General features: G+C 40.0%; 1 protein-coding gene across 1 annotated transcript in view; it reads right to left on the minus strand.

Moving 5' to 3' along the window:
• CLIC4 (chloride intracellular channel 4) overlaps positions 1-26,457 on the minus strand; it is a 65,054-nt gene that overhangs the window by 23,997 nt on the left and 14,600 nt on the right. Inside the window, exon 2 of the mRNA XM_023635480.2 lies at positions 6,682-6,791. Coding sequence (XP_023491248.1) covers positions 6,682-6,791 — 110 coding nt within the window. The remainder of the gene's footprint in view (positions 1-6,681; positions 6,792-26,457) is intronic.

Below are 26,457 nucleotides of genomic sequence, written 5' to 3' on the forward strand. Positions count from 1 at the left end.
TCACTGAAGAGTCCAGCATGTCCAAGACCAGGGTCATCTTTCGTCTTCAAGTCGCCCACTCACATTCTCACTCACAAACTCACAATTGTTCCGACTTATAACTTACTTCCTCCTCAACTCAAGAAGACCTTGAACATAATCAAGAATACAGAAACACCAACAGTTTAGGGTTTATGTATTTATTTTCAAATCTTAACATTTTAAAGTTAAAAAAAAAAAGGCAGCACAGGTAAGAAAGAAGAGTATCTCATCAAAGCAAGCAGGGCTAATAAAATCTGCAGAAAATACACGAGAGAAAGAGAACACACACATCTGCCATAAATGATGGCAGCGATGGGTAAGAACGTTCTTTAATCTTGTTATATACAAATTGTGATCACCTGGAAAACATTTTTCTCATTCTAAAGTTATAAAACATATCCATCAACATTTTTATGACTAACAAACAGTATATTAAATACCTAAGAGTAAAGTAATAACATATGTCTGTGTTTTTTACAAATAAGTTTTTCAGGACTAGGGTAGAGTCAGGTGAAGTGGAAGAAAGGGACTAATGCTTTAAAAATAACCCATGTGGGGGGGGGGCAGCAAAATAAACCAGCTATTACTTCTATATTAATTATGACAGCTTTTAAGCTCTCCAAACAAAAATATTTATTAGAAGAGGAATAAAGTTAGCATAGTAGATAGAGAAGAAAGAACCAGAGACTGAATAAAAAGGACCTGGTTAAAGTCCCAAACTGGGTTCTTCCATTCCCCAGCCACGTGACTAAGTAAATCGCAACCTCTTTGGGTCTGGATTTTCTCATCTGCACTATGGATATAAAACCTGCTTTGCCTATCATATCAAATCAAATAATGCACATGAAAGTGAACCAAACCAAAGGATGCAAATGAACATCCTTCTTGCTTTCAAATTAACAGAGCATTATGCAGGAGATGGAATTGGCAGTTTTAAACTCTATTTGAGTCTGATGGTTCCAAACTGGTTACCTAGCATTAACTAATTGGTAAGAAGAAATCTGATTAACATAGAGGCAGGTAAGTAAAGTGAAACCAGGCATATGATCACCAATTTTCCACTAACGCTAGTGACTAGTGAGTAGTCCATCTTGTTTCTGCTGAAAGGCCAAATAGGTTTTTAAAAAACAAAGGTGATAAAACTATTTAAGGGATGAGCTATTGAGATGAAGGACAACCATGTTAGGTCCTTACTCCAAGGAAAGTAGCTCTGAGAAGAAACTTTAATGCCTCTAAAGAGAGTTGTAGACTTCAAATACAGGGACAAGGTGTTAAGCACTGAGGTGACATGGAGAAGCTGTATCGACCACACAGAATCTAAGAGTCAACGTCTGGTCCTCACCTGGCACTCTAAGGCCTCAGGTGTTTTGTTTGACCCACAAAGGCTCATCTTACAGATGCTTCAGAGAAACTTAACATTTCAGGAACTGCAGTGTGAGATCAATGAAACTGAACCAACAGGCAATGGTTAAAAATTTCAGGACATCTTTGGTTTATTTCATAAAAGGCCTTCAATAAATATTCAACAATTCATTCAAACTCACTCAAATGTTTTCCTTTAAGTGATATTTAGAAAAAAGCAAAATGCATAGAATTCATGCCTTGAGATAAGAGCATAAATATTCTTCAGTGTTTGGGGTGTTGTTTTATTTTTAGCATTACTTATCAAAGTAGCCCCTTTTTTTCCATAGTAGTCATTTAAATGAAAAAAACATTCTTATGTTCTCTCCCATTTTGTTTCTAGATGAAGAAAAGGAAATAAAGAGAAACAAACTAAACCTAGAAAGAGAGGGAAAGAAAGGAATGAGAAGGAGGAACCTTATAGGAGTTAACACTTTAAGCAACTTAAGTGGCTTAACTTCAATTAAAATTTAATTCCGTAGACTTGCAACAATTGGAGGATGTCCAGCTGGTGAGTCAGTTCCAGATGCTGGGTATAAAATGAGTACAGCACAGTCCTAAGACACTGGAGCTGCTTCTTAAAGACGCGCCACCTGTAACTACGTGACCCACCAAATGGAGATAAAAAATACTAAGTATGTAGAACTTATCTTTTAAATTGAGTTCCCTTCTGAAGGTGTTCATTTCCAAGGCATATAATTAATTCACACAAATCAAGAAAATATTGGACACGATATAGCAAATATGCAAAAAAAAAAAAGTTAACACCAGAAATCCTTTGTTTCAGAACACTTCCTCGTATTAATTATTCTTCACTAGATTTGCTATATTCTGACTAATACTAAAGTCACTAATTGAATGAATGAATCATGGACTCACCAAGACACACAGTTACTAAGTAACCACATGTCTATCTGTCCCAATTCAACCAGTTAAAGGATTTTATTTATTTTGATTAAATGTGGTATACTGCTAATCTTGGTCCACTTGAACGTCAATTTGTGGAGCAATCATTTTAAACCAAAATAGCACCCATGAAAAGGTTTCAAATACAGCTTCTATAATTCTTAACAGATTTTATTAACACAGTAGAGGAGCAGAGTTTATATGCTAGGTTTAGAAAAATACTAACAATCCATTTTTCTAATTCAGCTCTTTGTGGCCTCAACAGGACTCACCATCTTTGAAATCATCTTGAAAAAGAACAAAAAGCCATGTGGCAGCGAGTTTACTCTCTGACTGTCCATGTCTGTCTGTCCGTCTGTCTCACACACGGATACACGCGTGATCCAGAAGGCATTCATGAGACACATATCTTGAATCCTAAGACTGTTCGAACAAGGGATTCATGCAGCTCAGGCAACTTTACAAAGGGTAAGAATGGAGTCTACACTGTCCTGACGGGCCAGCAGCAGGAAATGGATGATTTCTCTAAAAGCCTTGCCATCCCACTCCATTAGTCTCTCTATAGCATTCACACGGCTGTGACGGAGGAGCCGTCCAGAAATCAAGCTGATCTGTCAACGTGCTGAAGGCTGTTTTCCGAAGGGTGGAGCCACAGAAACATGATAATGAAAGCAAACTATCTCAAGAATCTATTCTGTTCTGAGTGTCTCTCTGCCTTTTAAGATACGCAGAGATGTCTGTTTTATAGCTCCACTGTAACCTTTTAAACTATTACACAAATTGTAAAGTTTAAACTATCATAATAATCTTCCAGAGCTTCAACCATAATTATGGCAGCTTCCCCATGGCTCTGAGTCGCACAACACATTACAAATGGTGCGCCCACACCTGCAGCAGCAGGAGCAGCAGTGCCAACACAAAGGATGAGAGAGTTTCAGCGTTTAAGGTGAGAATGGGAAAATGGAAGCAAACATTTTCCAGACTTTTTAAAAGTGGTCTTCTCCAATTTATTTAATTTCTCAGAGAATACCCTGAAGGAGAGAGTGTATTCACTGGTAATATAGCTGATATCACTGCTTTTACAATAAGAAGCTAATTTCTTGAAGTTATCATTTCTACTCTCATTTCTAAAAACCAGAGAAGGAGATCCCAACCAGTATGTGACAAAACATGGCCACACTCAGTTATGTCCAAGTCAGCGTCTCGGCGTGTGTGCACGTGTGCCTGTCTGTCCTGCCCCGGGGTGCTACTGTTCTCCTCGTCGTCCTCCCCCGCCTACCTCTCAGGCTTATCTGTGCTCTAAGGATGCTGAACTTCTGGGCGTAACGAAGATAGTGGAAGTCTTCACATATAGATTTTGATCCCTGCCGCGAACCTGTCAGCCAGAAAGGTCGTATCATACCAGTGCGATAAAACAAAGAATTCCACTCAATAACAGGTTTGAAAATGGGTAGTAAGAATAGCAGAAAGTACCCTGAGAAATGTTTAGGACATAGCAGACACTGAAGAAATGTCAGTTTATTTTTTCCTGAATTAAAAATGAGGTAACTGACCTCCAAGAAGATGAGGTGGCTCACCCAAGGTCCCGGGAAGCTGGTGTCAGGGTTCTCTCCACACGGAAGCAGGTGTCTGCCCCTAGCAGCTTCCACTATGCCATGGCTGCTCCCCATTTGATGACATGTGACACATCTTTAAATATGCCCTCAATTTGAGTATTTTCACTAAGATGTACCTGAAGCTTTTGCTCCAATGGGAGTTGACGTAACCCTAAATTCTTCTGAAGCCTGGGCATGTTTTTTATCTAAAAGTTCTGTAATACAATTGCAGCATGAGGAGAAAATTAGGTTTAGAAATGACTCCCACTGAAGCATAAGGGAGCACTGGCAGGCAAGCGACGGGAGATTGTTCCAGGCCTCACAGGGGCACATGAACACCACCAACACAGTCATTAACGCCAACTGAGACTCAAAAAGCCTGTGTCACACAGCGCCAGAACCAGAAACTGGCTTGTTCTTATGGACGAAATGTCAAGTAACAATAATGTTTTCAGAGCACAGAGCGGGCTTCTAGACAGCTCTCAGGAGCGTTCTATTGCTCTTCACTGGTTCGTTGCGGGATCAGTACTTTCCACGAGGAATTAGGCAATTATCGGGAAAATAAGCACTACAGGCATTTTCTCCCCCACAGCTTTCTAAAAACAGTCATATTTAGGTTTAAAGTTAAGAACATATTATGAAAGGTACTTTTTACTATAGGATGTTTTATTCCTCCGTGATAACTTTATTTTACACTGTTTTTTGTTTTTTGAGCCAATGTTCACTCTCTTGGGGTACCTTCTTTTTGAAATCTTACTCAAGACTGTAAGTGTGTAAACTCATAGGAAAGGTCTGGAAAGATAGAGACCAAACCTAAATGTTATGATATCTGTGAAGAGGAAGTGACGACCAGGGACTGGGGGTGGAGGAGACTCATTATCATGTACTACTCACATACTTTTAATTGCCGTTAAAAAGCATTTTTCAGATGTACCATAGACCTAAGATGTCTAAAGAAAATCAAAAAAATACAGGCTCCAATTTTAAGTGCTCTCTACTGTTGACTTTATGCAAAGCCCTAAGAAATGAACATACATCTTCTTTGAGTGGTAGTATTTTCTAATCGAGAGGCCCTAAATCTTTCATCCTACTTCCCATGTGTCGCTTTTTACATGTAGGATATATTACTCTTAAACAAATACAAATCTTCCAATAGCAGTGAACTTATAGGAATAATGACTGAAAAGTTTGGAAATGAAAAGTGAAACAGATGACTTTGAAATAGCCATTATGCATCCACTTCCTTTTCCGAACCAGATTCCCATGGTTTGTGGCACTATGACTGATACACACCACAATCAAGCAGTGTATTGAGCTGTTCAAAGAAGGCTTTTTTCAAAGTATGGCAGTCAGCTTACTTGCTCCAAGCCAAAAATGGAATAGGAGAAACCCATGTATTTTAAGACACAGTAAGGGTGTGTGCCTGGCGGCATGGTCTATTTTTAGGAGTTATATTGGGAAACTTCCTTTGTGAATGCATGTAGGAAAAAAACAGTAATAGAAGGGTAACCATATGAATTATTTCATTCTTAAAATAGGTCTGTCCAATATGAGCTAGGTATGTCTTCAAAAGAGCCTGTGGTTTTAACTCTTACTATCCCCAAGGCTCCTCTCTCCATTCATATACATAACTAAAGGGGTTCCTGGAAAACCTCATGGTTTTTTTCAATAAATAAACTTTGAGTCTGCAAAATCTCAAGTAACCGCACTCACAGCAAGTAAAGAATAAATTTTAAGGAACTGACAGACACCCTGGAGTAGAAGTGCGAATGGGGTTACAGCTCTCAGATAAGGCTCACTGTGAGATGTCCAGAGGGATAACGTACACGAATTCTGCTCCCCGTCAACTGACAGCCTGTCAGTACTTTTTCTCAGACACTGCTCACGACTGATATGCGTAAAAAACAAGCAGCAAACTGTGTTGTGGCATTTGTGTCAAGAGGAATACATTTCCACTGCCAAACCCTAGATTTTCTGTTGGTATAACCGTTCTAAACCTTGATTTTAAAACTTTTCTTTTTTTAAGTATAAATGGTCTTTACCTCAGACCCGTTTGCTAAGGAGGAAGACACGGTCCTGAGTAGGAAGAGCTGACTACACATCAGGGCTCTTCCCGGCCCTCCCATGCTGGCCAACGGAGAGCAAGTTAGAAGCGACTCTTCCACCAGCAAGAACAAGCACAGGGCCATGAATAATTGCTCTTCTTTTACCATTATGTTTAAATAATTTAATATAATTACAATCACGATTATTATTATACAACTGTATTTAAAATCATATTATAGAAAATTCCTCTTATTCCCTGAGAGGTAGATTAAATGAAATAGACCAAAGCAGTTATTCAGCCTCCTAAAATCCCACTCTTGTCTGTAAGGATCCAGATAATAAGGCCACGTGTTTAGCACCTTTGAGACCAAGAAGTTGTCTGCTTAGAAAGTTCTTCAAGGCTCCACGTTTACACTGGAAAGTCAAAGATTTCACTGCGTGCACACTGAAACTTACCTCCCGGTGCTGCTCTTGAAATTTAAGGTAAACATGCAATAAGTTCCTGAAAGACTGAGTGGCCACACACAACTGACTGACACTGTGAGTTATCCGTAATGTTTACACAAGTTAAATTTGCCCCTAAATCAGCTAACGTTAAGACAACATATTTCCTCTAGAGAACATATGAAAGAGAGTGAGGATGGGGTGAAAACTCAAACTGAGAACGGTGAAGAAGATCCCCGAGTCATCCCAAACCACAAGCAAGGCTTACCTTTTCAGGTCAACGGTTGTGACACTAAATACAACGCCTTTGAGCCAAAGAATCATGAAGAGCCTCTGGGAAAAGGGGCAGTTTCCTATGCTTTCTCCATCACTGCCAGCCTGGGAGTCAGAAAGAAACATGAAGAAACAGGGTCAAAGTGATGATACTCAAAACGACAGAGCTTTCTCTGAATTTTAATCAAGGATACCAGAAGACAGGAAAAGCTGCATTGTGGAAAGAAGGGTGGCAATTCAGGTCTTTATTATTTTGCTCTTTCTTTCGCCTCTTTCTCTTCTTAAAAACGGCCAGTCTAGTACAGCACTGTCCAAGAGAACTTTCTGCAGTGACAGAAATTATCTATATTACCACTGTCTAACACAGTAGTAAAGTGTGACATACGGGTAATGAAAACTTAAAACGTGGCTAGTTCAACTGAACTGAATTTTTCATTTTGTTTACTTTTAACTAATTTAAATTTAAACAGCCACATGTGGCCAATGGCCACCATAGAGGACAGCACAGCTCTACTCAGTCCCTGGGGGGTACAGATCCTCGTCTCAGGGCAAAGACAAAGTCTACTGCGGGTTTTATGAAATCTAAGTCATTTCTTGTTCTGTGAGACGGTCCTGGAAGGTAACCAAAGAAGGGAAACTAGTAGGTGTGCCTGTCCCCAGAGTTAAATAATCGCCAACTTCCCCTCATTTTAAAAAATACTCATTATAGAAATCCTGTATTTTGTTTTCCACATTCCTTCCGGGAGCAATAAAATAACAAAAGATATCTTTATAATAAGTTATTTGTAATCCTACTCAATGACTGGAGCAGTTGACTTCCCTGAGCTCAAGGATGAGGCAGAAGCTCCCTGAAATCAGAGGGGGACAAATCTTTAATTCCAGCACCTATGCCCCAAGTTTAAAAAGGAGGGAGGGGGAAGCAGAGCACAGGACGGGGAAGAGGGAGAGCCAGCACGCTCGAAGAGAACATTCTGACACTTGCGAGGAATCAACACAGCCCTGGCTCACCATAAAGTCTGTGCAGAGAGCCAGAAATAACTTTCAACAAGTTACTCAGAGATGTTGCCGAAAGTACTGTTTATTATCCAAAAGTAACTCGAAAAATTCAGAAGCCATTTCAGTAAAATGCCATATAGTAAAATCATTAATTTCTAAACTAATGGGGAAATTGGGGGGGAGGGGGGGTTTAAAAAAAAGTAGTTACCTGATTAAACATAATACAACCAACAAAAAACATGGGCATATAAGGAAGATCCCAGAATGCTACCCTAATCAGACAGCACGGGATAGTTACAACTGAGCTTGGTTAAAAAAAAAAAAAAAAAAAAAAGAAAGAAAATTGATCATTCTTTATCAGTAATAAAACATACACAGAATTGTAGTCAGAGTAAATCATATTAATTTCTAATACTGCATCTTGTTCAAAATTTTACTTCCTAAAGAAGGTGTAGCTCTTAAACTTTAGTGTGATTAAGAACAACCTAAGGAAAAACATTTAAAATGCAGATTTCTGGGCCTTAACATTCAGACATCCTGACGCAGAAGAATTCCTGGGGGAGGCCCCAGGAGTCCTCACCTTGTTAGAGGCACCCAAGGAGATCACAAGCAAGGCACCCGCTCGACACACTGACACACCCGGCGTGGGAAGGTCAGGACAATGGTCCTTCCTCACAGCACAAGTCGGTTTATAACACTAGGTCATCCCACCACATAACGTAACAAACTGGTACCCAAAGTTGCTTTCTGAAGATGCTGACCATCCAAACACATACGAAACACGGATAACATACAAGTGACTGTATTACAAATGACAAAAAGTTAATACATTACCTTTCTATACAGGTCGATTAATATTTTCACACAAGGTGTGGCTGTAGATATGCAAATTTTATCATCATCAGTTTTATTTTTCCCCCCCTCCTGGTTTTCTCAAGCTTAGCAGCAGAAGCATAAATACACAAAAAAGCACACCAAATTTGGTACTTACCGAAAAGCACTCAAGTTTGGTAGACAGAGAACAAGTCTGACTCAAGATTTTCTTCCTATTCCATTTATTGAATCTACAAAATTAACTACAATTTCCCAAGCTGCCTCTCACAGCAGCGTTAAAATAATTAAATGGCTAAAGAAGATGTAATAAAGACATCGCCCGTGGGCACCTGAAAACACATTCAACTAAGGGCAAGCGCGAGACAAACCGAGACTGGCTACAGGTCAGAGAGCTCGCCCCACAATTTCCCTCCCGTCTGCAGAGCATGTCGTCGTCTGGACAGAAGAACCTCGGTCCACCGCCTGCCTCACGAAGACCTCGTCAGGATGCAAAGACCCCTCTGCTGTCACCTCCTTTGTCTGTAATTTTCTAGCAAACTTTACCAATTTCCCTCTCTTTCAGGTATATCAGAAGCTTATTACACATCTCACACTCCTTATGAAACTACTTTCCCTTGTGCACACACAAATAAAAGCACGCACACTCTTCAAGATAGAGCTGAAAAACTGCTTTTTATTAACTACTCCCAAAACGCATGACAATTCAAATAAGAAATATCGCCATGGACACATTTTCCCAAAGTTTTAACAGCATTAGAAAACTGGGAGCTACTAGTCAGAGGATGTTTTCATAAAGTATGGTGAAACTCCAGAAAAATTTGGATTTCCAGAAGTCACAAGTCAAAAACTTCCTCCTTTAGCCCACGATGTATTAATAAAATTCCATTTCAACACAATTTCATACAAGTTAAAGGATCAAAATTATTCTCTTCGGTCTGAGCTACACTGAGTACAATCCATTGGTACAACTGACTGAGGAGGAAATTATGGTATAGCGGAAAGCATTATACACTAGAAATCAAACACCTTTATTCTATACCCAGTTTTTCATTAGTGACAATAATAAAAATTAACACACAAGTATACCTAACAATAGCATCTAAGAATAAAGTATGCCTTTAAAAAAACTTCCTTTTACTGCTTCCAATATAAACTCTTTATTTTAAAAATAAATAAAAACTAAAACGCTACAGAAAGCCCGAGTTCCCCCACCCCTGAACCATTCACTAGCTTGTCACTTAGTCTTCTAGATTTTTATTTTCTAGGTACATACTATTTTTTTCTTTTAAAAATGTGACCACACTATATATAACTTTTTTTACAATTTACATATTTTATTCCCAATTTAATGTAATCAACCCCCTGGAGGCTGTAATCCCTGCACTAGAATGGTGTCAGTCAGAGACGACCAAGGAGGAAGCCAGGTCTTTCAACCCTGCCAGCCAGCGCCGACAAGCCCCCGACTCCCTGCTGGGGTGGGGGTGAGAGGGGGCCTAGTAGAGAGCAGGCAGGACTTTCACCATCAACCAGAGGTAATGGGACCACCTCGACCAGTGTCAGCGGAGACCCCACGGGGAGCTGGAGCTCATACCCTCGCCCAATGGAGGCCAGGCTGGCACCTGGACTTCTCTCCCCACGTGGCCGCAATGAGGCAGTGTCGCCGCCCTTCTCCCCTCCCAATTCCCTCCAGAACAGCGTCAGGGAAGTCTTATTTGAGTGTCAGGGAAGTTTTTAAACAAGATCCAGAGTCTCATAATTTGAAAATGGTTTCAACCAAAAATCACTTGTCATATCAAGAACAAAACCAAACTGAATGAAACAGGCAATCGAGAGATGTCAGAATTATCCAACAAAGACTTTAAAGCAGCCGTGATAAGAATGCTTCCATAAGCAATTATGAACCGCTTGAAACAAATGAAAAAGTAGAAAGCCTGAGCAAAGAAACAGAAAATGTAAAGAAGAACCAGATGGAAATTTTAGAGCTGACAAATACAGTAACTGAAATAAAAAGCTCAGAGAATGGGCTCGACAGCCAAACCAAGGGGACCAGGAGGAGAATCACTGGACTGGAGGAAAGGAGGACAGAAATGACCCAATCTGAACAACAGAGAGCACGAGACTGAAAACGTGATACTGCTTATCAATTCCCATATTTTGAGGTCATCCACCTAATGGTCATTTTTGAAGGCTTTGTTGTATGCTACCAACCCAACAATTTCACATCGAGAAATTTATTCTTTAGAAACATTTATACAGATGTCCAAAGATACAAGAGGGAGAAACAGTGACGCCTTGTTTGTGAAAGCAGAACACTGGAGACCACCCACAGCCTACGAGGGAAGGACTTGCTGGTTCTAGACCACCTCCAGAGGGCGGGCGTCTGGGCTAAACACTGGGCCTTCGCACGCAAGGCAGGGGGTGGGCCAGCCTTTCCTGTGGCGTTTGGAGCACAGCAGCTGTTGTCTAAAGTTTTCTGTCTCGCTGAAGCCGCCCCTTTGCTGGTTCTCTGGCCAGAGACAGCAGACTTCTCTTGGAGCTTTTTATGTCCATGCCTGTTGGTGTTTCCAGACTGCCAGCTTCAATAGCTCCAAATCTTCAGACGGATGAAGCAAAAAACCAAGAAACTCACCACCATCTACTCCACCTTCCCAGAAGCAGAAGTCTCTCAGAAGTATTAAACTCAAAAAGCAAAATAAGAACCACGTAAAAAGTGGCATATCCATAGAATGGAATATTATTTGGCAATAAAAAGCCATGAAGTACTGATATATGCTATAACTTGGATGAACTCTGACAAATCACACTTTTCCTTTCCAGGGCTAGTCACAAAAGATCACATAGTATATGATTCCATTTATATGAAGTGTCCAAAATAGGCAAATCCGTAGAGACAGAAAGTAAATTAGTGGTTGCTGAGGGGGGCAGGGGGAGAATGACAAAAGCATTCTAAAATTAGACTGATGATGGTTGCACAACTTTGTGAACATACTAAAAACCAGCGAATTGCACACTTTAACTGGGTGCATTGTATGGTATACAAATTCTATTTCAATAAAGCTGTTTAAAAAATATGTAGACACAGATTACGAGTTTAAATATAAATATACTGGACAAGATTTTAATTTGGAATATACAGTTTTTAAAAATTATGATTTCATATTACAAAAAGCATACATGTTTATAGGGTTTTCTTAAAAATCAGAAAGCCTAACTAATCAAAACAAAAACCTGAATTATCCCACTGATAGAAATAACTACGAATCTTGAGATAAAGGATGAGTCTTAGCATTCATTTAGGTTTTGTTCTTATAAAAGGGGTAGTTTTGGGGCTGGCCCTGTGGCTGAGGGGTAAAGCTCACATGCTCCGCTTCAGCAGCCCGGGGTTCACCAGTTTGGATCCTGGTGTGGACACACACATGGCTCATCAGGCCATGCTGTGGCGGTGTCCCACATAGAAGAACTAGAATGACCTACAACTAGGATATACAATGATACGGGGCTTTGGGGGGAAAAAAAAGAAGATTAGTAACAGATGTCAGCTCAGGGCCAATCTTTCTGACCAAACGAAAACAAAGCATACTTTTAAAAAAAGGGAGAGGTAGTTTTGTTTAACTTTGCTTTCTGGAGTTCCCCTCACACACTCACCCTTCCTCGCCTCCTCCCTCTGGGCCACTGTTGTAATTCTCGAATTGCCTAACACCAGTATTTAATCAGAAACTGCTGGATTGACTTCTACACTGCAGAACGGGGGTCAGTGGCAGATGCCATAAATATTTTAATGTTTTACTAATTCAAGGTTAAGGAACTGCTCACTTAGAAAACCTAGTTTAATCAGTTTTTAGAATAGTCAGATTTTTAAAAGACCCAAGATGGAGAGCTTTAACTTCATGCCTCCCTACTTCTTTGTGTTTGGGGGGCTGGGGGAGGGGTGATGATGACTGAAGGAAGAGAGAGAGGAGCTGGGACCTGAAAGCAGGAATGGGCTCCTCGCCACTGAGTTACTTCCCTTGACACGTTCTCACGGGAATGTAGAGAACAGCGTGCTGCTGAAAGAACGAACTGAAAAACTCTGAGCCCTCACTTACCTTTCGTGTGGATTCTATCTAAATTAGCTGTCTGAATACACAGAACGGTTTGCTCCTGATTTAGATTAACTTAAAAGTCACAAGACATGACAAACGGGCAAAGTCACCTGGCTTCTATTATCCATTTCTTCAGAGTTTTAGCCAGACACACGCTGGAAGCCAGGGTTAGAGTCTAAAGGTTCCACAGGCTGTCATCCTGCCGCAGGGTCTGCAGAGCGCGCGGGAAAGAAGGTGCAGAACCAGACACAGCTGAATTTGAATCCTGACTTCACTACTTAGCGGCTGTGTAACCTTCAGTAAACTACTTACCTCTGTGAAACGACTTCCTACACCTCGTTATTAAGGGCATCGAATCAGGACACACACAATTCCGGGCATGTGGTAAGAGTTTAGTAAATGTTACCTGACTTTAAAGAAACTTCATGCACAGAGCTCAAGGCCTAAAAAGCAGGTCCTTCACTTCAAGCTCTGAGTCATTAGAATCTCTAGATTACTTTACTCTTTCAGAAGTGAGAGAAGAGAAAGAATTTAAGTACCTTCCATGCGCCATATATTATGGCCCGATGCTTTAAGAAAAATACTCCAGATAAAGTTTAAATACAGTCCACTAGATGGAGTGAAGCAAAGATATCCTTTATTTAAGAAGATGTCAAAAACCTCTGGCCATGCAAAGAATCTGTCATTGTCTCCTGGCCATAACCGTATGAAGGAAGAACGTCAAAGGATGTATCAGGGAACAGTTACTACGTTTGAAGCTCTGCCTATGTCAATAAAACAGAGCCAATGGCAGGACACTGTAAAGACCTCACTTGCTACCATTTTCTTGTTCAGCATCACCAATTCATGAGGTCTACGCTCCAGATAAGAGCCTGTGCAATTTAGAGAGGAACTGACTGGTCTGAAATTACATGAGTGCACCCAACTACCAGGGGGAGATGAAAGTCCGGGCGAGGCTGTAAGAGCTCACAGGAAACGTTCACCTGATTGAAGATGAACTCTCTTCTCTCCCCAAATAAGCTCTTCACATCTATTAATCCAGTAATCCTTATGTCCTCTCATTCAGCAGAAGATGGTGGGTAAGAGCCTGACTCCCAGACAACGCCACCGTTTCCTATCTGTGTGACTTTGGAAAAGTGACTAAACCCCTCTGGGCCTGTCTTCCACTTCCATAATAACATGACCTACCTCACTGGATTGTTGGGGGCAACTGAGAGGTAATACATGAAAGGGCTTAGAACACCATGATGCTTCAAAATCGGGGGACAGGGAGGGAGTTGTCCATCGTATACCCTTTCACACTTTTGGATATTTGTAGTACACACATGAATCTTTCATTTAAAAAAAAAAAAAGGCAAGCAATCAAAAATCTTCCTACCACAAACACATGAAAACGAAGTAAAACACTAGTTATATAATGAAGGTAGAAAAGCTCTGAAGATGAAGGACGTCTATAAGGCGCAGGTGTGTCAAGTCTCAGGGGACGTACAATCCACAAGGAAGGAGGTTGAAAACACAGATCACCCGGCCTCACCTCCAGACACTCGGATCCAGCATGTCTGTGGTGGCGTCCAGGAGTCCGCAGCTTTTAAAAAGCAGTTCCAATTCTGATGCATTTGGTGGGCGGACCAGATTTTGGCAAACACTGACACAGAAGAGAACATGCCAAAAAAACAAAATAAAGACTGGAAAGAAGAAGTTTACTGCACGGTTCAACTTCGAATTCCTCATCATGCTTTCTGGACACTGCTCCTCACAGGCCAGCAACATGGTCACCGTTTGTTAGGGTCAGATTTAATAAATAACAGCCCCCTCCCACGCTTTAAAGGAATGTCACACTATTTTGCCTCAAACTTGGCCTATCAAAACTTAAGCCAAGCCAGCCTAAAGCCGCACGAAACCTAGACACTCGAATTCAAGAGCATTCTTATTCCACTCAAACTAAGAAGCAGAGGCAAGTACGTTTCAGTGCAAAACAGTCCATCATTCACGTTTCTAAGAGCTTGTCTTAAAACCAGACATAATGTCAAGGACAATTACAGTGACCCAGAGTCCTTTATAGATCAAGTCTTTCATGCTGTGGGATGGTTATATCTGGTTTAGAAGAACAATTACAAATTTTAATTACTATACTATACTACTAAATGGTGTGACTTGTCTGGAGACAAAAAGAAGAAATGATTCTGCTGTGATGTCAGGAACATGGACCACTAGCAAAATAGGCTGGATCTTCCACTTAGAAGCAATATAACCATGGGCAAGTCACTTAACCTTTCCGCGTCCCAGTTTTCTCGTCCAGGAAGGGGAGGGTTTGGGGATAGGGGTGAGACGCATTTACAGACGTTGACAACCGTGATCTGTCAGACAAGATGTATCCTCCTCTTGGGGAACACACACTGAAGTCCTCAGGGGTCAACAGCTACACTGCACGCAACGTACTAGAGAAAGAGCAAATAATAGTGGAAATGGGGCAAAACGTTAACAACAGGTAAACCTTGGTAAAGGGTGTTCTTTGTACTGTTCTTATTCTTGCAACTTGTCCAAAAAAAGGTTTTGTAAATTATTAATCTAGTTTCACTTCCATCCTAATAGTTTCTAACTATATTACAGCACAATTTTATTGTACTATTTATGTATTATCTCCAAGGGCAGATAAAAATCAACCTCTTTAAATTAAAAAAACGTTTTTTAATCATTCGTCAACCATGTGAGGACCTACACTAAGCACTGGAGATCCAGTGATGAATAAGTGAAGACATGGTTCCTGCCTTTATATTATCTTTATATGGTCTACAAAGTTTAATCGGAATAATTTAAGAATTTGAGAACACACTAAAAGTGAAAATTTCAATATGGGATACACTGAAACTCAAAACATATCCCCCCCCCAACCTTATCACAATTGAAATAACGCCTGTTTAACATTTTCTCAAAAGTGTCATCGACATCCTCCAATGTCATGATTTTGTGAGTTGCCGGTTCATGGGCTCCTCCTCTGAGCTGGTGAATCAGCTTCTAACAGGAAACTTAATGTTCTCCTGCATTAGCCTAAATCACTGTGAATTGAGGAATCATTCAAAACTACACAGAAATGCGTCTTTTCACTTTATTTTTAAATTTTAAAAAGGAGGAAGCAACTAAAAGCATAGCGAAAATTTATCATGTTTATCTACGTGAAATAATCTACTAAAATCTGAAGTTATTACTAAAATCATCAAGATTCAAAGCTACTTGGATACTGTTGGAGGAAATAGCTAAAATACACAATTTCACCAGTCATTTTAGCTAAATGTCATGGTTTAGTGAAACAGCTCTCTTTTTTAAGCACCTTCTTCCACCCACAACTATTCATAGTTAAACTTGTTGAATGGGAGAGAGAACTCATCTGCCAGTAGTTTCAAAGGTTGTCTGTTTCCTTTTAGTAAATAACCAAATTATGATTCAATTATCTAATGTAGCTAGTAATCTAATTTTTTTTAAAAGCCTGTAAATATGTACAATAGTCTTTAAAAATCAGGTCTTGCAAAAGTTCTCTCTCCTCCTTTCCTAGGATGACGTCCCCACCAATGTTTTTGAGGACCCACACCACTATTCCACGATGCCCTCCATTCATCCTGCACAGTAAGGCCACAGGAATCTGGATACTTTCGTAACTAAAATCACATTATCCTCCACCTGAAATGCCTATGGCCATACTTGTCCTTCAAGTCAAGCTCAAGCCTCACCTGTAAGAAACCTTTCTAGATCCCTCTGGCCCAAACCAATTACCTTCTCCTCTCAACTGCTATCCTGCCTTCTCAAACTTTGACGTCAACAAAGATCATCAGAGGATCTTGTTAAAATGCTGATTCTGATCCAGTTGATCTGGGGTGGGGCCCAAGAGTCTGCATCTCTTACAAACTCCCAGGGAATAGCAAGCCTATGCCCGTCATTTAACAATTACTCATGACTTGCCTTGCAATCTCTTAAATTGCTACCGTGCATCATCACTTTACCATCCATATCTCTGCAGCCTATCTCCCGAGCTAGACTGTAAACTCATTGGGATGTCATCCTCTTTTGCATCTTTCCTTAAGATTTCGTCTGCTGCAGGTGCCTTACTATTTATTAGCTTTCTATTGATTGCTAACAATGACAGCCTTTGAGTTACAAAGAATGTGTTTCAGGTTATCAGTATAGAAAAAAAACTTATCAGGTTAAATCTTCCTGATTAATCATTTTTCCCAAAGACTTAAATTCGGTCTCCAAATCACCTTGAGACAGAGCTAACAAACCAGAGAAGCCGCTCCAGCAAACTCTGGTAACTGCCTGCCCAACGTCATTCTCTCACTTGTTTCTTGCTGACAGAACGCCTATTTCTGATCAGGCATCCATTCCTCCCTCTCGCAAGGGACACAGGAGACACGACCCAATCCCCAATTCCAGGAGTAAATCCTGACTGAGTCTAAGCCGCTCCTGATAGTTCCATTCCTCTTGCCAGTGACTGACGTAGGCCTAAGTGTGTGACCCAGTTCCAGTCGACAAGGCAGAGTCTCCTGAGAAAAGTTTCTTGCTCTTAAGACAGAGCCACCAGAAGAGGAAACCCCTGGATGTGAGACTGTGCCTGCTGAAGACAACCTGACAGCAGCCTGAGGCTGCAATCAACACTGAAAGAGGACAGAGCCAAGAGAATCACAGGGAAGGGCGCCAGAGCCTGCCTCGACACACGGGGCAGTCCTCCCACTACGGTCCTCGCTAAACCCGTTTCCCCAGACGACCTGAGCGAGAGTTTTCTGTTCTTCACAGTCATAAGCATCCAAACCAATAACACGATTTATCTCCAACTAAGACCAGCAGGAAAACTGAAAATCTTTAAGTGGGGTGAGAAATGAAAAAAAAAGGAAACTCTCAATGTAAGTTAACGGAGACATGATCGCCATGCAGGCCTCTGGTTTGTTCACAATTAATTCTGTTTTCCACAGGCTGCCACTCAGACTTTCGCTCTAGGATTCAGTGATCTGAGGAGCATTTGCCACTGAAGTTCAAGCTATGGGCTCTCTTTCCTCACAGAACATCTTACAGGTCACCTCCTTGCCTGGGACCCAGACACATGTATTCAACATGCAACCCATATGTACTGAGGACCTACTATCTCCCAAGCACGGGGAGCTGGCACCAGGGAAACAACTGTGAACAGGACAGATAAGCCTGACCTCATGAAACTCAGACTTTTGTGGAAGGAACAGATAATAAATATACCAAGTTAAAAATTGTAAACTGCACTAAGTGCCTAAAGGGAAACAAAGTACTGAGAGAGAGGACAAGAAGCACCTCCTTTAGAAAAGATGGTCGTAAAAGATCTCTTAGCCCTAAAGAAGGAGAAGGAGCCAGCCGTGCAAAGGGCCAGGGGGACTAGACTGCTTGAGCACAAGAGAAAGTGGTGGTGGCAGGGCCAGATCAATTTCTAGACCAAATTAAGGAGTTTGAATCTTATGCTTAAAGAGGGAACAATTTATTCATTCATTTAACAAATGTTTACCAAGGGTCTACTGTGTAGAATGAGATCATTTAACACAGCGATGAGCAGCAAGGACTCTGGGAGAAGAACGCCTGGTTTGCTATGTGCGTTCTTCTGCTTAACCACGTGTGCGACACTGGGCACGTTACTTAACTTCTTTGGAACTCAGTTTCCTTATATGTGAAATGGGGAATAATACCTACCTCAGAGTTATCATGAGATTAAATGAATTAATATATGAAAATCACTTAAAATATTGCCCAGTGCCTGGTAAATACTCACTAACAAGGTACGTGCAAAGTAGAGAACACATTCCTGACTTCACGGAGCTTGGGGGGGACGGAGCTTGCGGGGGGACGGAGGGGCGGATAGTACCAGGGAATGGGGTAGTGGGATACCACTGAAAGGTTTTGGTGGGTAGGGCCAATAAGGCCAAAATCCAATTTCTATTTTAAAACAACAAATAACGGAAATAACGGAAAGCAGGTTGGGTGGGGGTAAAGGAGCTGATGAATAATGGAAGCTGGGAGACCTACCTCTGGTCCCACTGACATGTATGTGGCTTGGACTGGGCAGAGGCAATGAAGATGGAAAGAAAGGCATGGATTAAATTGAATTAGGAAGGTACGATCCTAAAGACTTGTGGATGGTTTGGACGCAGGAAGTCAGGGAAAGAAAAAAATCGAATAACTCCTAGATTTCTGGTTTGAGCAACTGGGTAGAGGGAAAGTTAAGATGGGGGTGAGGATGTGCCTATACTTTGCTGGAGGACAGAAAGGGAAACCCCTTCAAGAGATACCAACCACAGAGCTGTAACCTCGGGTTGAAGACACTTCTCAGACTGGGAAGGCGAAAAACCAAAAAGAACATTATTCACCTCAGGGCAGACTTGGGGAGAAGTCCAGACAGGGGTATTAACTTTATACTCCTCTGCACTGTTTTGCTTTTCTTTCTTTTTAGATTTAAGAAAATTAAAAAGAAAATGTTCCAAATGTTTACACATGATAATCTTATTACTGTCCCTCATCACTGCCAAAATATTAAACTGCTTTAATACGAGAGAACTTCTTTTGAATTCTTCATATTGTTTGAAAAACTGCTGAATGCAAAGCAGCCACTCAAAAGCCGCTAGCTGAAAGAACGCAGGGAATCAAGGACAGTTGAGAAAGATCGTCCTGAGCGCCTCTGTTGTCTGTCACACATTTGAAGGATATGCTGAACATGAAAACAAAGGCTCTAAACTGCACTAAAATCACATCTGAAATGTCTCAGCCAGGATCATTTGTTAAAACAAAGTGTCACATATACAATAACCAGACTTTCCATCCAAGCGCAAGGACCATAATGAAAACAGCAAGTTCGCTGGAATGTTTACATTCACTCATCAAAATCTATTATCCCTTCAGAACAAATTATAAGCCATATAATTAAAACTACTGAATGACAAGGGGAAAAAAAAAAAAGATGGCCAAGATCCTGTTTCCTGTCTGGATCCACCTTGATCCTACTCCTTGTAAGAATCAACTACAATGAAGGAAAATGCCACCAAAACTGCCTGGAAACAAGCAACCACTGAATTGAGCAGTTGATTTCGCACTCCACACGCACTGTACGAAAGTGTTGGACATATATTCATCCTCACAATAACCATACGAAGTTAGGGACTGTTTTCCTCTGTTTTCAGATAAGGAAATTGAGATCTAGAGAAACTAAGTGACTTGCCACAGGTCACGCAGCCAAGGAGACGCAGAGGTCAAGTCTGAACTCTGAGGTCCACGCCATCAACCACGTCTACAGTTTCTAACATCAAGGTGAGAAAGGATTCTGGAATCTCACCTGCTCAGTGTCATGATGCTTAGGGTACAACCACTCATATGGACATTACTATCAATATAAGATAAGTCACCTGAACGACAATCGATACAATACGATCCACAAATGTTATTGTCAATTTTCTTGTAGCCATTGTAAAAAAAAGAAAAAAGAAACAGGTGAAATTCATATACATAATATTTTTACTTAATCCAATATATCTAAAAATATTATCATTTCAACATGAAATCAACATAAAAAGTTATTACATTCTTTGTACTGAATCCTTGAGATCTGACGTATATTTTATATTGAGAGTACATCTCAATTCAAACTAGACACGTTGCAAGCGCTCAGTAGCCATATATGGCTAGTGGCTAGCATAATGGACAGCACAGGTCCAGAGAGAAGCCTCTGAACCAACACCAAGGTCACCAAGAGGAGGTACCAAGGTCATGTACCTGCCTCACCAACTCCACATTCAAGCTCTCAGAAATTTATTCGTATTTTCAAACAAATTTTAACAAGTTTGTTTCTCTGGCTTCCCAAACCACAACAGATTACAACAGAAAATTCAGGGAAACAGGGCTGCATCAAGAGAGCCAAGTTGGCAAAGGAAGAAACAGAAAACACACACGCACCCATGCGTGCACACACACAAAGGAGAGCTAGGTTTGAAAAGAATAACAGCTGAGGCCATTTAGCAGAAAGGCAAAAAAAAATAGTCTTACAACCTCAATACTTCCCGAGGCCACTGCTGCATTACTGAAGGCGTATTCAGAATGCTGACATTAATTGGCATTTAAGGATTTTAAGACGTCAAGGAAGCATTAATATATTTTAGAAATATTTTCCTTTAAAATCAATTTGAGTACTCTCTGTACTATTTTTGCAATTCTTCTATGAATCTAAAATTTTTCTTAAGTTCTAAAGTTTATTTTAAAAAAATCAATTTGAGGCTTCTGGCATGGCCAAGTACTTTGGATAGGATCAAACCTCTGCTCCCATAAGGATAACTTCTAGACAAAAGCAGCCACCCAAAGGCACTGGAGAGGGAACAAAGCAGGCAGCTGGTGGAGGGGAGCTGACACTTGGAAGAAGGGAAATACGCTGGACAAGCATCCCCAATTTTTATTTTGTACCCTTGTGCCATGCAGGGCAGCTGAAACTCCAATGGAAAATTCAGAGCTCTGCTGGCTTGAAGAGCGAGAGGACAAAGTTCAGGGCAACCATCACAGCTGGAAATAAGGTAGAACACCACCAAAGAGAGAGTCAGAGAGGGGGAGCCCTAAAATCCGTATAAAACGCCATCAAATCTCTGGCTGATCCCTGACACGCACATGCACAGGACAGACCCAAGCAGGCCGGCTAAAAGAACCTAACTGAAACTGAGCTGCCACCCACCACGGGAAACCGGGGTCTGCAGCTTGAGTTCAGCCAAGTTAACTACCTGCTTTAAAAAAGAAAAGAAAGAAAAGCAATACTCTTCAGAGGAACATAACAAAATCCAGAGTTTCTATGACTTGTCATTCACAATATCCACAATACAATCCAGGGTCTGGCCCGGTGGCACAGGGGTTAAGTGCGCATGTTCTGCTTCAGCGCCAAGGGTTCACCGCTTCGGATCCCGGGTGCAGACATGGCACCACTTGTCAAGCCATGCAGTGGTAGGCGTCCCACATAGAAAGTAGAGAAAGATGGGCATGGATGTTAGCTCAGGGCCAGTCTTCCTCAGCAAAAAGAGGAGGATTGGCAGCAGATGTTAGTTCAGGGTTATTCATCCTCAAAAAAAAAACAAAATACAATCCAAAATTATTCCCCATAAGAAGAAAAAGGAAAAAATCACCCACTCTCAAGAGAAAAAATGATCAAGGAGACACACCCCAAAATGACCCACATGCTACAAATTGCTACAAAGACTTTAAAATAGTCATTCTAACTATGCTCAAGGACATAAAGGAAAATATGCTCACAATAAAGGAAGCTAGGACACCTAAGTAGAGAGAGAGATCACCAAAAAAACCCAAAATGTAAATTCTAGAATTAAAAAATACAATATCTGAAAATGTCTTAAAAATCACTAGAAGGGCTTAACAGTAGAATAAAGAAAAGTGAGAAAAGAGTCTATGAATGTGAAGACAGATCCAAAAATTACTCAATCTAAAGAAGAGAAAAAAACAAATAAGTGAAAAAAATCAACAGAGCCTCAAAGACTTATGGGAAAATAGGAAAAGGTCTATATTTTTAATTAGAGTCTCAGAAGGAGAGGAAAAATAGAATGAGGCAAAAAAATTTTCAAGAAATAATGGCCAAACTTTTCCCAAATAAAGACAAATTTACAGATTCAAGAAGTCTCATGAACATCAAGCAGGATTAATAAAAAGAAAGTCACACCTATGTATATCATAATTAAAATGTTAAAAGGCAAAGAAAAGGGGCCAGCCCTGTGGCATAGTGGTTAAGTTTGACACACTCCACTTCAGCAGTCCGGGGTCCACAGATTCAGATCCTGGGTGCAGGCCTATACCACTTGTCAGCCATGCTGTGGAGGTGACGCACATACAAAGTAGAGCAAGACTGGCACAGATGCTATCTCAGGACGAATCTTCCCCAGCAAAAAAAAAAGCAAAGGAGAAAATTTTTAAAGTAGTTAGGAAAAAAGCCAAACACACTGCATACAGAGGAATAACAATTTCAATGACAGTTGAATTCTCAACAGAAATAAGGGAGGCCAGAAAACACGGAACAACATTTTTAAAGTGCTGAAATAAAAACAACAAAAATCGCTCTAAAATCTTTTTTTTTAACAGTATCATTTCTATTCCTTTTTTTTAAAGATTTTATTTCTCCTTTTTCTCTCCAAAGCCCCCCGGTACATAGTCATGTATTTTTAGTTGTGGGTCCTTCTAGTTGTGGCATGTGGGATGCCACCTCAGCACAGCTTGATGAGGGGTGCCATGTCCGCACCCAGGATTCGAACCAGTTAAACCCTGGGCTGCCGAAGCAGAGCACAAGAACTTAACCACTCAGTCACAGGGCGGGCCCCGGCTCTAAAATCTTACATCCAGCAAAAATATCTTTAAAGAATGGAAGTGAAATCAAGAGATTTTCAGATAAAACTATGCAGAATTTGAATGTTTGACATTTAAATAAATGAGTTAATTTCAGGAATATAGAGAACTAATTTGTATTTATTATATTAAGGCATGACTATATTATTAAAAAAATAAACATGTGCCTTTACAATTAGTTATCCTCACTTTGGTCATATCTAAAATATGTACCTCAAACTTTTTCATTGTCTAGGGCTCATTCTTTTAACATCTTCTAACCAAAGATAAATTCACTAACTGGCAGTATCCCCTTGTTTATCAGCTGAAGATAAATACATCAGGGGGATGGGTGAAATTCTTACATAAGTCAAACTCCAGCACTTTCCCTAAGGGCAGTTTAAAGATACACGTGTCGAAATACACGTGTCGTAAAGAGTCCTGGGAGAGAACAAAGCAATTAAATGTGCAAAAACTACTCTTCCTCCCCATCTGGACTTATGGCAGCTACCTAACTTCAGTGGGTGAGAGCTGTTTCTCTTTATCAAGCTCCCAGACCAATTTTAACTAGAAATTCTATCAAGACTTCAGCAGTAGAGTCACAAATCCAATTTTCTCCTTTGTAAAAAATCTAAATTCTCCAGAAAGTTCTTTTTTAAGAGATTACACTTTAGGTAAACAAAAGGAAAATAAGGAATTCAGAGGACAAATGAGATATGTGAGGAACCTTAAAAGCAGAATTACATGATACGGTTACACACAAAACATTAGCTATAAAGACATACATCACAGCATTGTTTAATAGCTAAATTTTGGACCTCTAAATGACTAAGAAAAGTGGCTTAATGATGACAATGATCAATGAAAAACTGCAATCAAAAATACTACAGAATATTTTAATATAAAATATCAGCACTCCATAAACATATGAATGAGTGAATCTGTCTCTGGTGTTTCATTTTGGATTATCGATGTTTAAAATTTTCATTAAAGTATATTACAAAATAAGTTTATTTTAAAACTATATACTCAACAATGGATTGCATCTGTGGAAAGTTAACATTCAGAATTCTTGACTACTTTTTTTTTTTTTTTTTAAGATTTTATTTTTCTTTTTTCTCCCCAAAGCCTCCTGGTACATAGTTGTCTATTTTTAGTTGTGGGTCCTTCTAATTGTGGCATGTGGGACGCCGCCTCAGCATGGCTTGATGAGTGGAGCCATGCCTGCACCCAGGATTCGAACCAGCGAAACCCTGCGCTGCCGAAGCAGAGCGTGCAAACTTACCCACTCGGCCACAGGGCCGGCCCCAAGAATTCTTGTCTATCTTCTTGGCTCACCTAAAACAAATTTCAAATATCTAAATAGAACAAGAGAGCATGTTTATTGTTGAAATTTTTTACTTACCATTTCAAGGCACAGATGCCTTAAATATGATAAAGGAAAATTCTAACTTAGAATAGTTCTGTATCTGTTTTATTTTAGACACAACAAACAAAATCTTCCCTTTATTTTTCAGGAAACACAATATATTCTTTCTGGTCAAAGAATTCACTTGAAATATTTTTCATTTCTGTGGCAAACTGCCTCCATCAACACTGAGAATTTTTATTGGCTCCATTTATATTTGTTTTCTAATAAACTGCTTCTAATTATGAGAATTTAGTTATCTGGATCTGATTTTGAAATCTCAGGTCTCAGCTTTCTGTCTGTGCCTCAACACCCAACACAAAGACTACTTTGGTACAGAAAATAAATCTGAACTAGACTGGACGCCCCTCCTGAGAAACACCCACTTTACAAATGAGAACAACTCAAACCTGGTCTTCCAGTTACAGAATTTGAAGATTCTAGACTTCTAAAACCATCTGTTATTAAGTTGAGATCAATGGCTATCTATCTAGTGAGCAGCTAGTCATAAAACCCAAATTACATGTCTCAAGTTCCGTAATTGAATTACTATTTTTATCTTCGGCATTTTACTATGAGGTAATATAGAATACAACACCATATTTACTGATTTAATGAGCTGTCTTCCATAAAACAGGATTTGTGTTAGGTGGGAGATATAAAAGATGAAGAAAACAGTCCCTGATGCCTGATCTGGAATTCACACCGCAGCCTGGAACAAAGGTATGATGGAAAGTGATTCCAATGAGCGGCAGAATATGCAAATGAACCAAATGCTCCAGTGGGAGGGTGACCTCTGTGAGGGAGCAGCAACGAGGTCAGAGACGGATGCAGAAGACGTCTGCACTCAACCTGCGAGGGCATTTGGTTTCATGAACTGAAACCCTTGAAACGACATGTTAAGCTAAACTTTTTACAGAGTTAGTTGTATTCCAAAATATTTCTAAGAAGATATGCCATAAAGGTGTATTATTCTCTTCAGAAGCACAGCACATTCAAAAGTGCCTGAATGTCCTGGCAGGCTTGCAAAGGGCTCAGAAAAGGAGCACAAAAGCTGAAAACAGTTATTGTCAGTAAGAAGGCTTTTGGGGAGCTTTTAAAAGTCCTTATTCGAGAACAACATGTGCTTTGGCCAGAAACAGGAGATTTACTCCTCCAGTCTGTTCCACTACAACATCTATAAGCACCCAATCAGAAGAATCCTCTTACCACTTGGCCACACTGAGACCTGATTTAATAGTTAAAAAACAAATAAACCAAGAAAATACGAAATAAAAACAGATGTTTCTTACACAAGACCAACACGAGTCTAGCCTCACAGTAAAAACGTGAGAAAAAAAGACTTACAGATAAAACCAACTTAAAAAAAAAATCGGTGATAGGAAAATAACAACAGGGTCAAGAACCTGAAGAAACTAACATATTTACAACCTTCCCTCAAAGAGACGCAAACGCAACTATTCTTTATACATAAAGCAGAGTCATTTTTACTTCTGCTTGTTTTAAAGAAAGATTTCTTGTTAATGGTTTGCTGGTGTTTGTTTTTTTTAAGGGACAAAGGAAGGCAGATCATAGGACTAATCAGTTTGGTAACCTTTTAAGTGAGCCAAAAATTAAAAAAAATTTTAAAAAAACAAAATGAAACAAAAAAAAACCCAGATCGAAAAGCACTGGCTGATCCCTCAGCTCTGCTAAGAAAGTTTATATGTGACTTCACTCCTGGATCACACGTCTATATTTAGTTTCTACCTAATATGGATAAAGTCCTGAACTAACAGCCATTTCCTCTCTCCACAAAAAGAAACTTCCTTGCTTTTTTTCTATCAACAATGCAAAGATTAGTGTAGGCTCCTCTGAAGGGAGAAGTTAAAAAAAAAAAAAAAAAAGGAAAAAAGAACACAGAGAAAAATATTAACAATTCAGTGTGTGATTTTTGTTAAACTTGGGCTGCTCTGACGCTTCTTAACTGGAAAACAATCCTAAAATCAAATATGTGATGTTCCAGTCAAGTTCCTTAACAAGTTTACAAATAAATCCTTTCAAGTATTTTACAAAATACTAATTAACCAGGCCCCCAAAATGCACAGAGGTG

Source organism: Equus caballus, chromosome 2 (genome assembly GCF_041296265.1).
Source record: "Equus caballus isolate H_3958 breed thoroughbred chromosome 2, TB-T2T, whole genome shotgun sequence".
Lineage (NCBI taxonomy): Eukaryota > Metazoa > Chordata > Mammalia > Perissodactyla > Equidae > Equus > Equus caballus.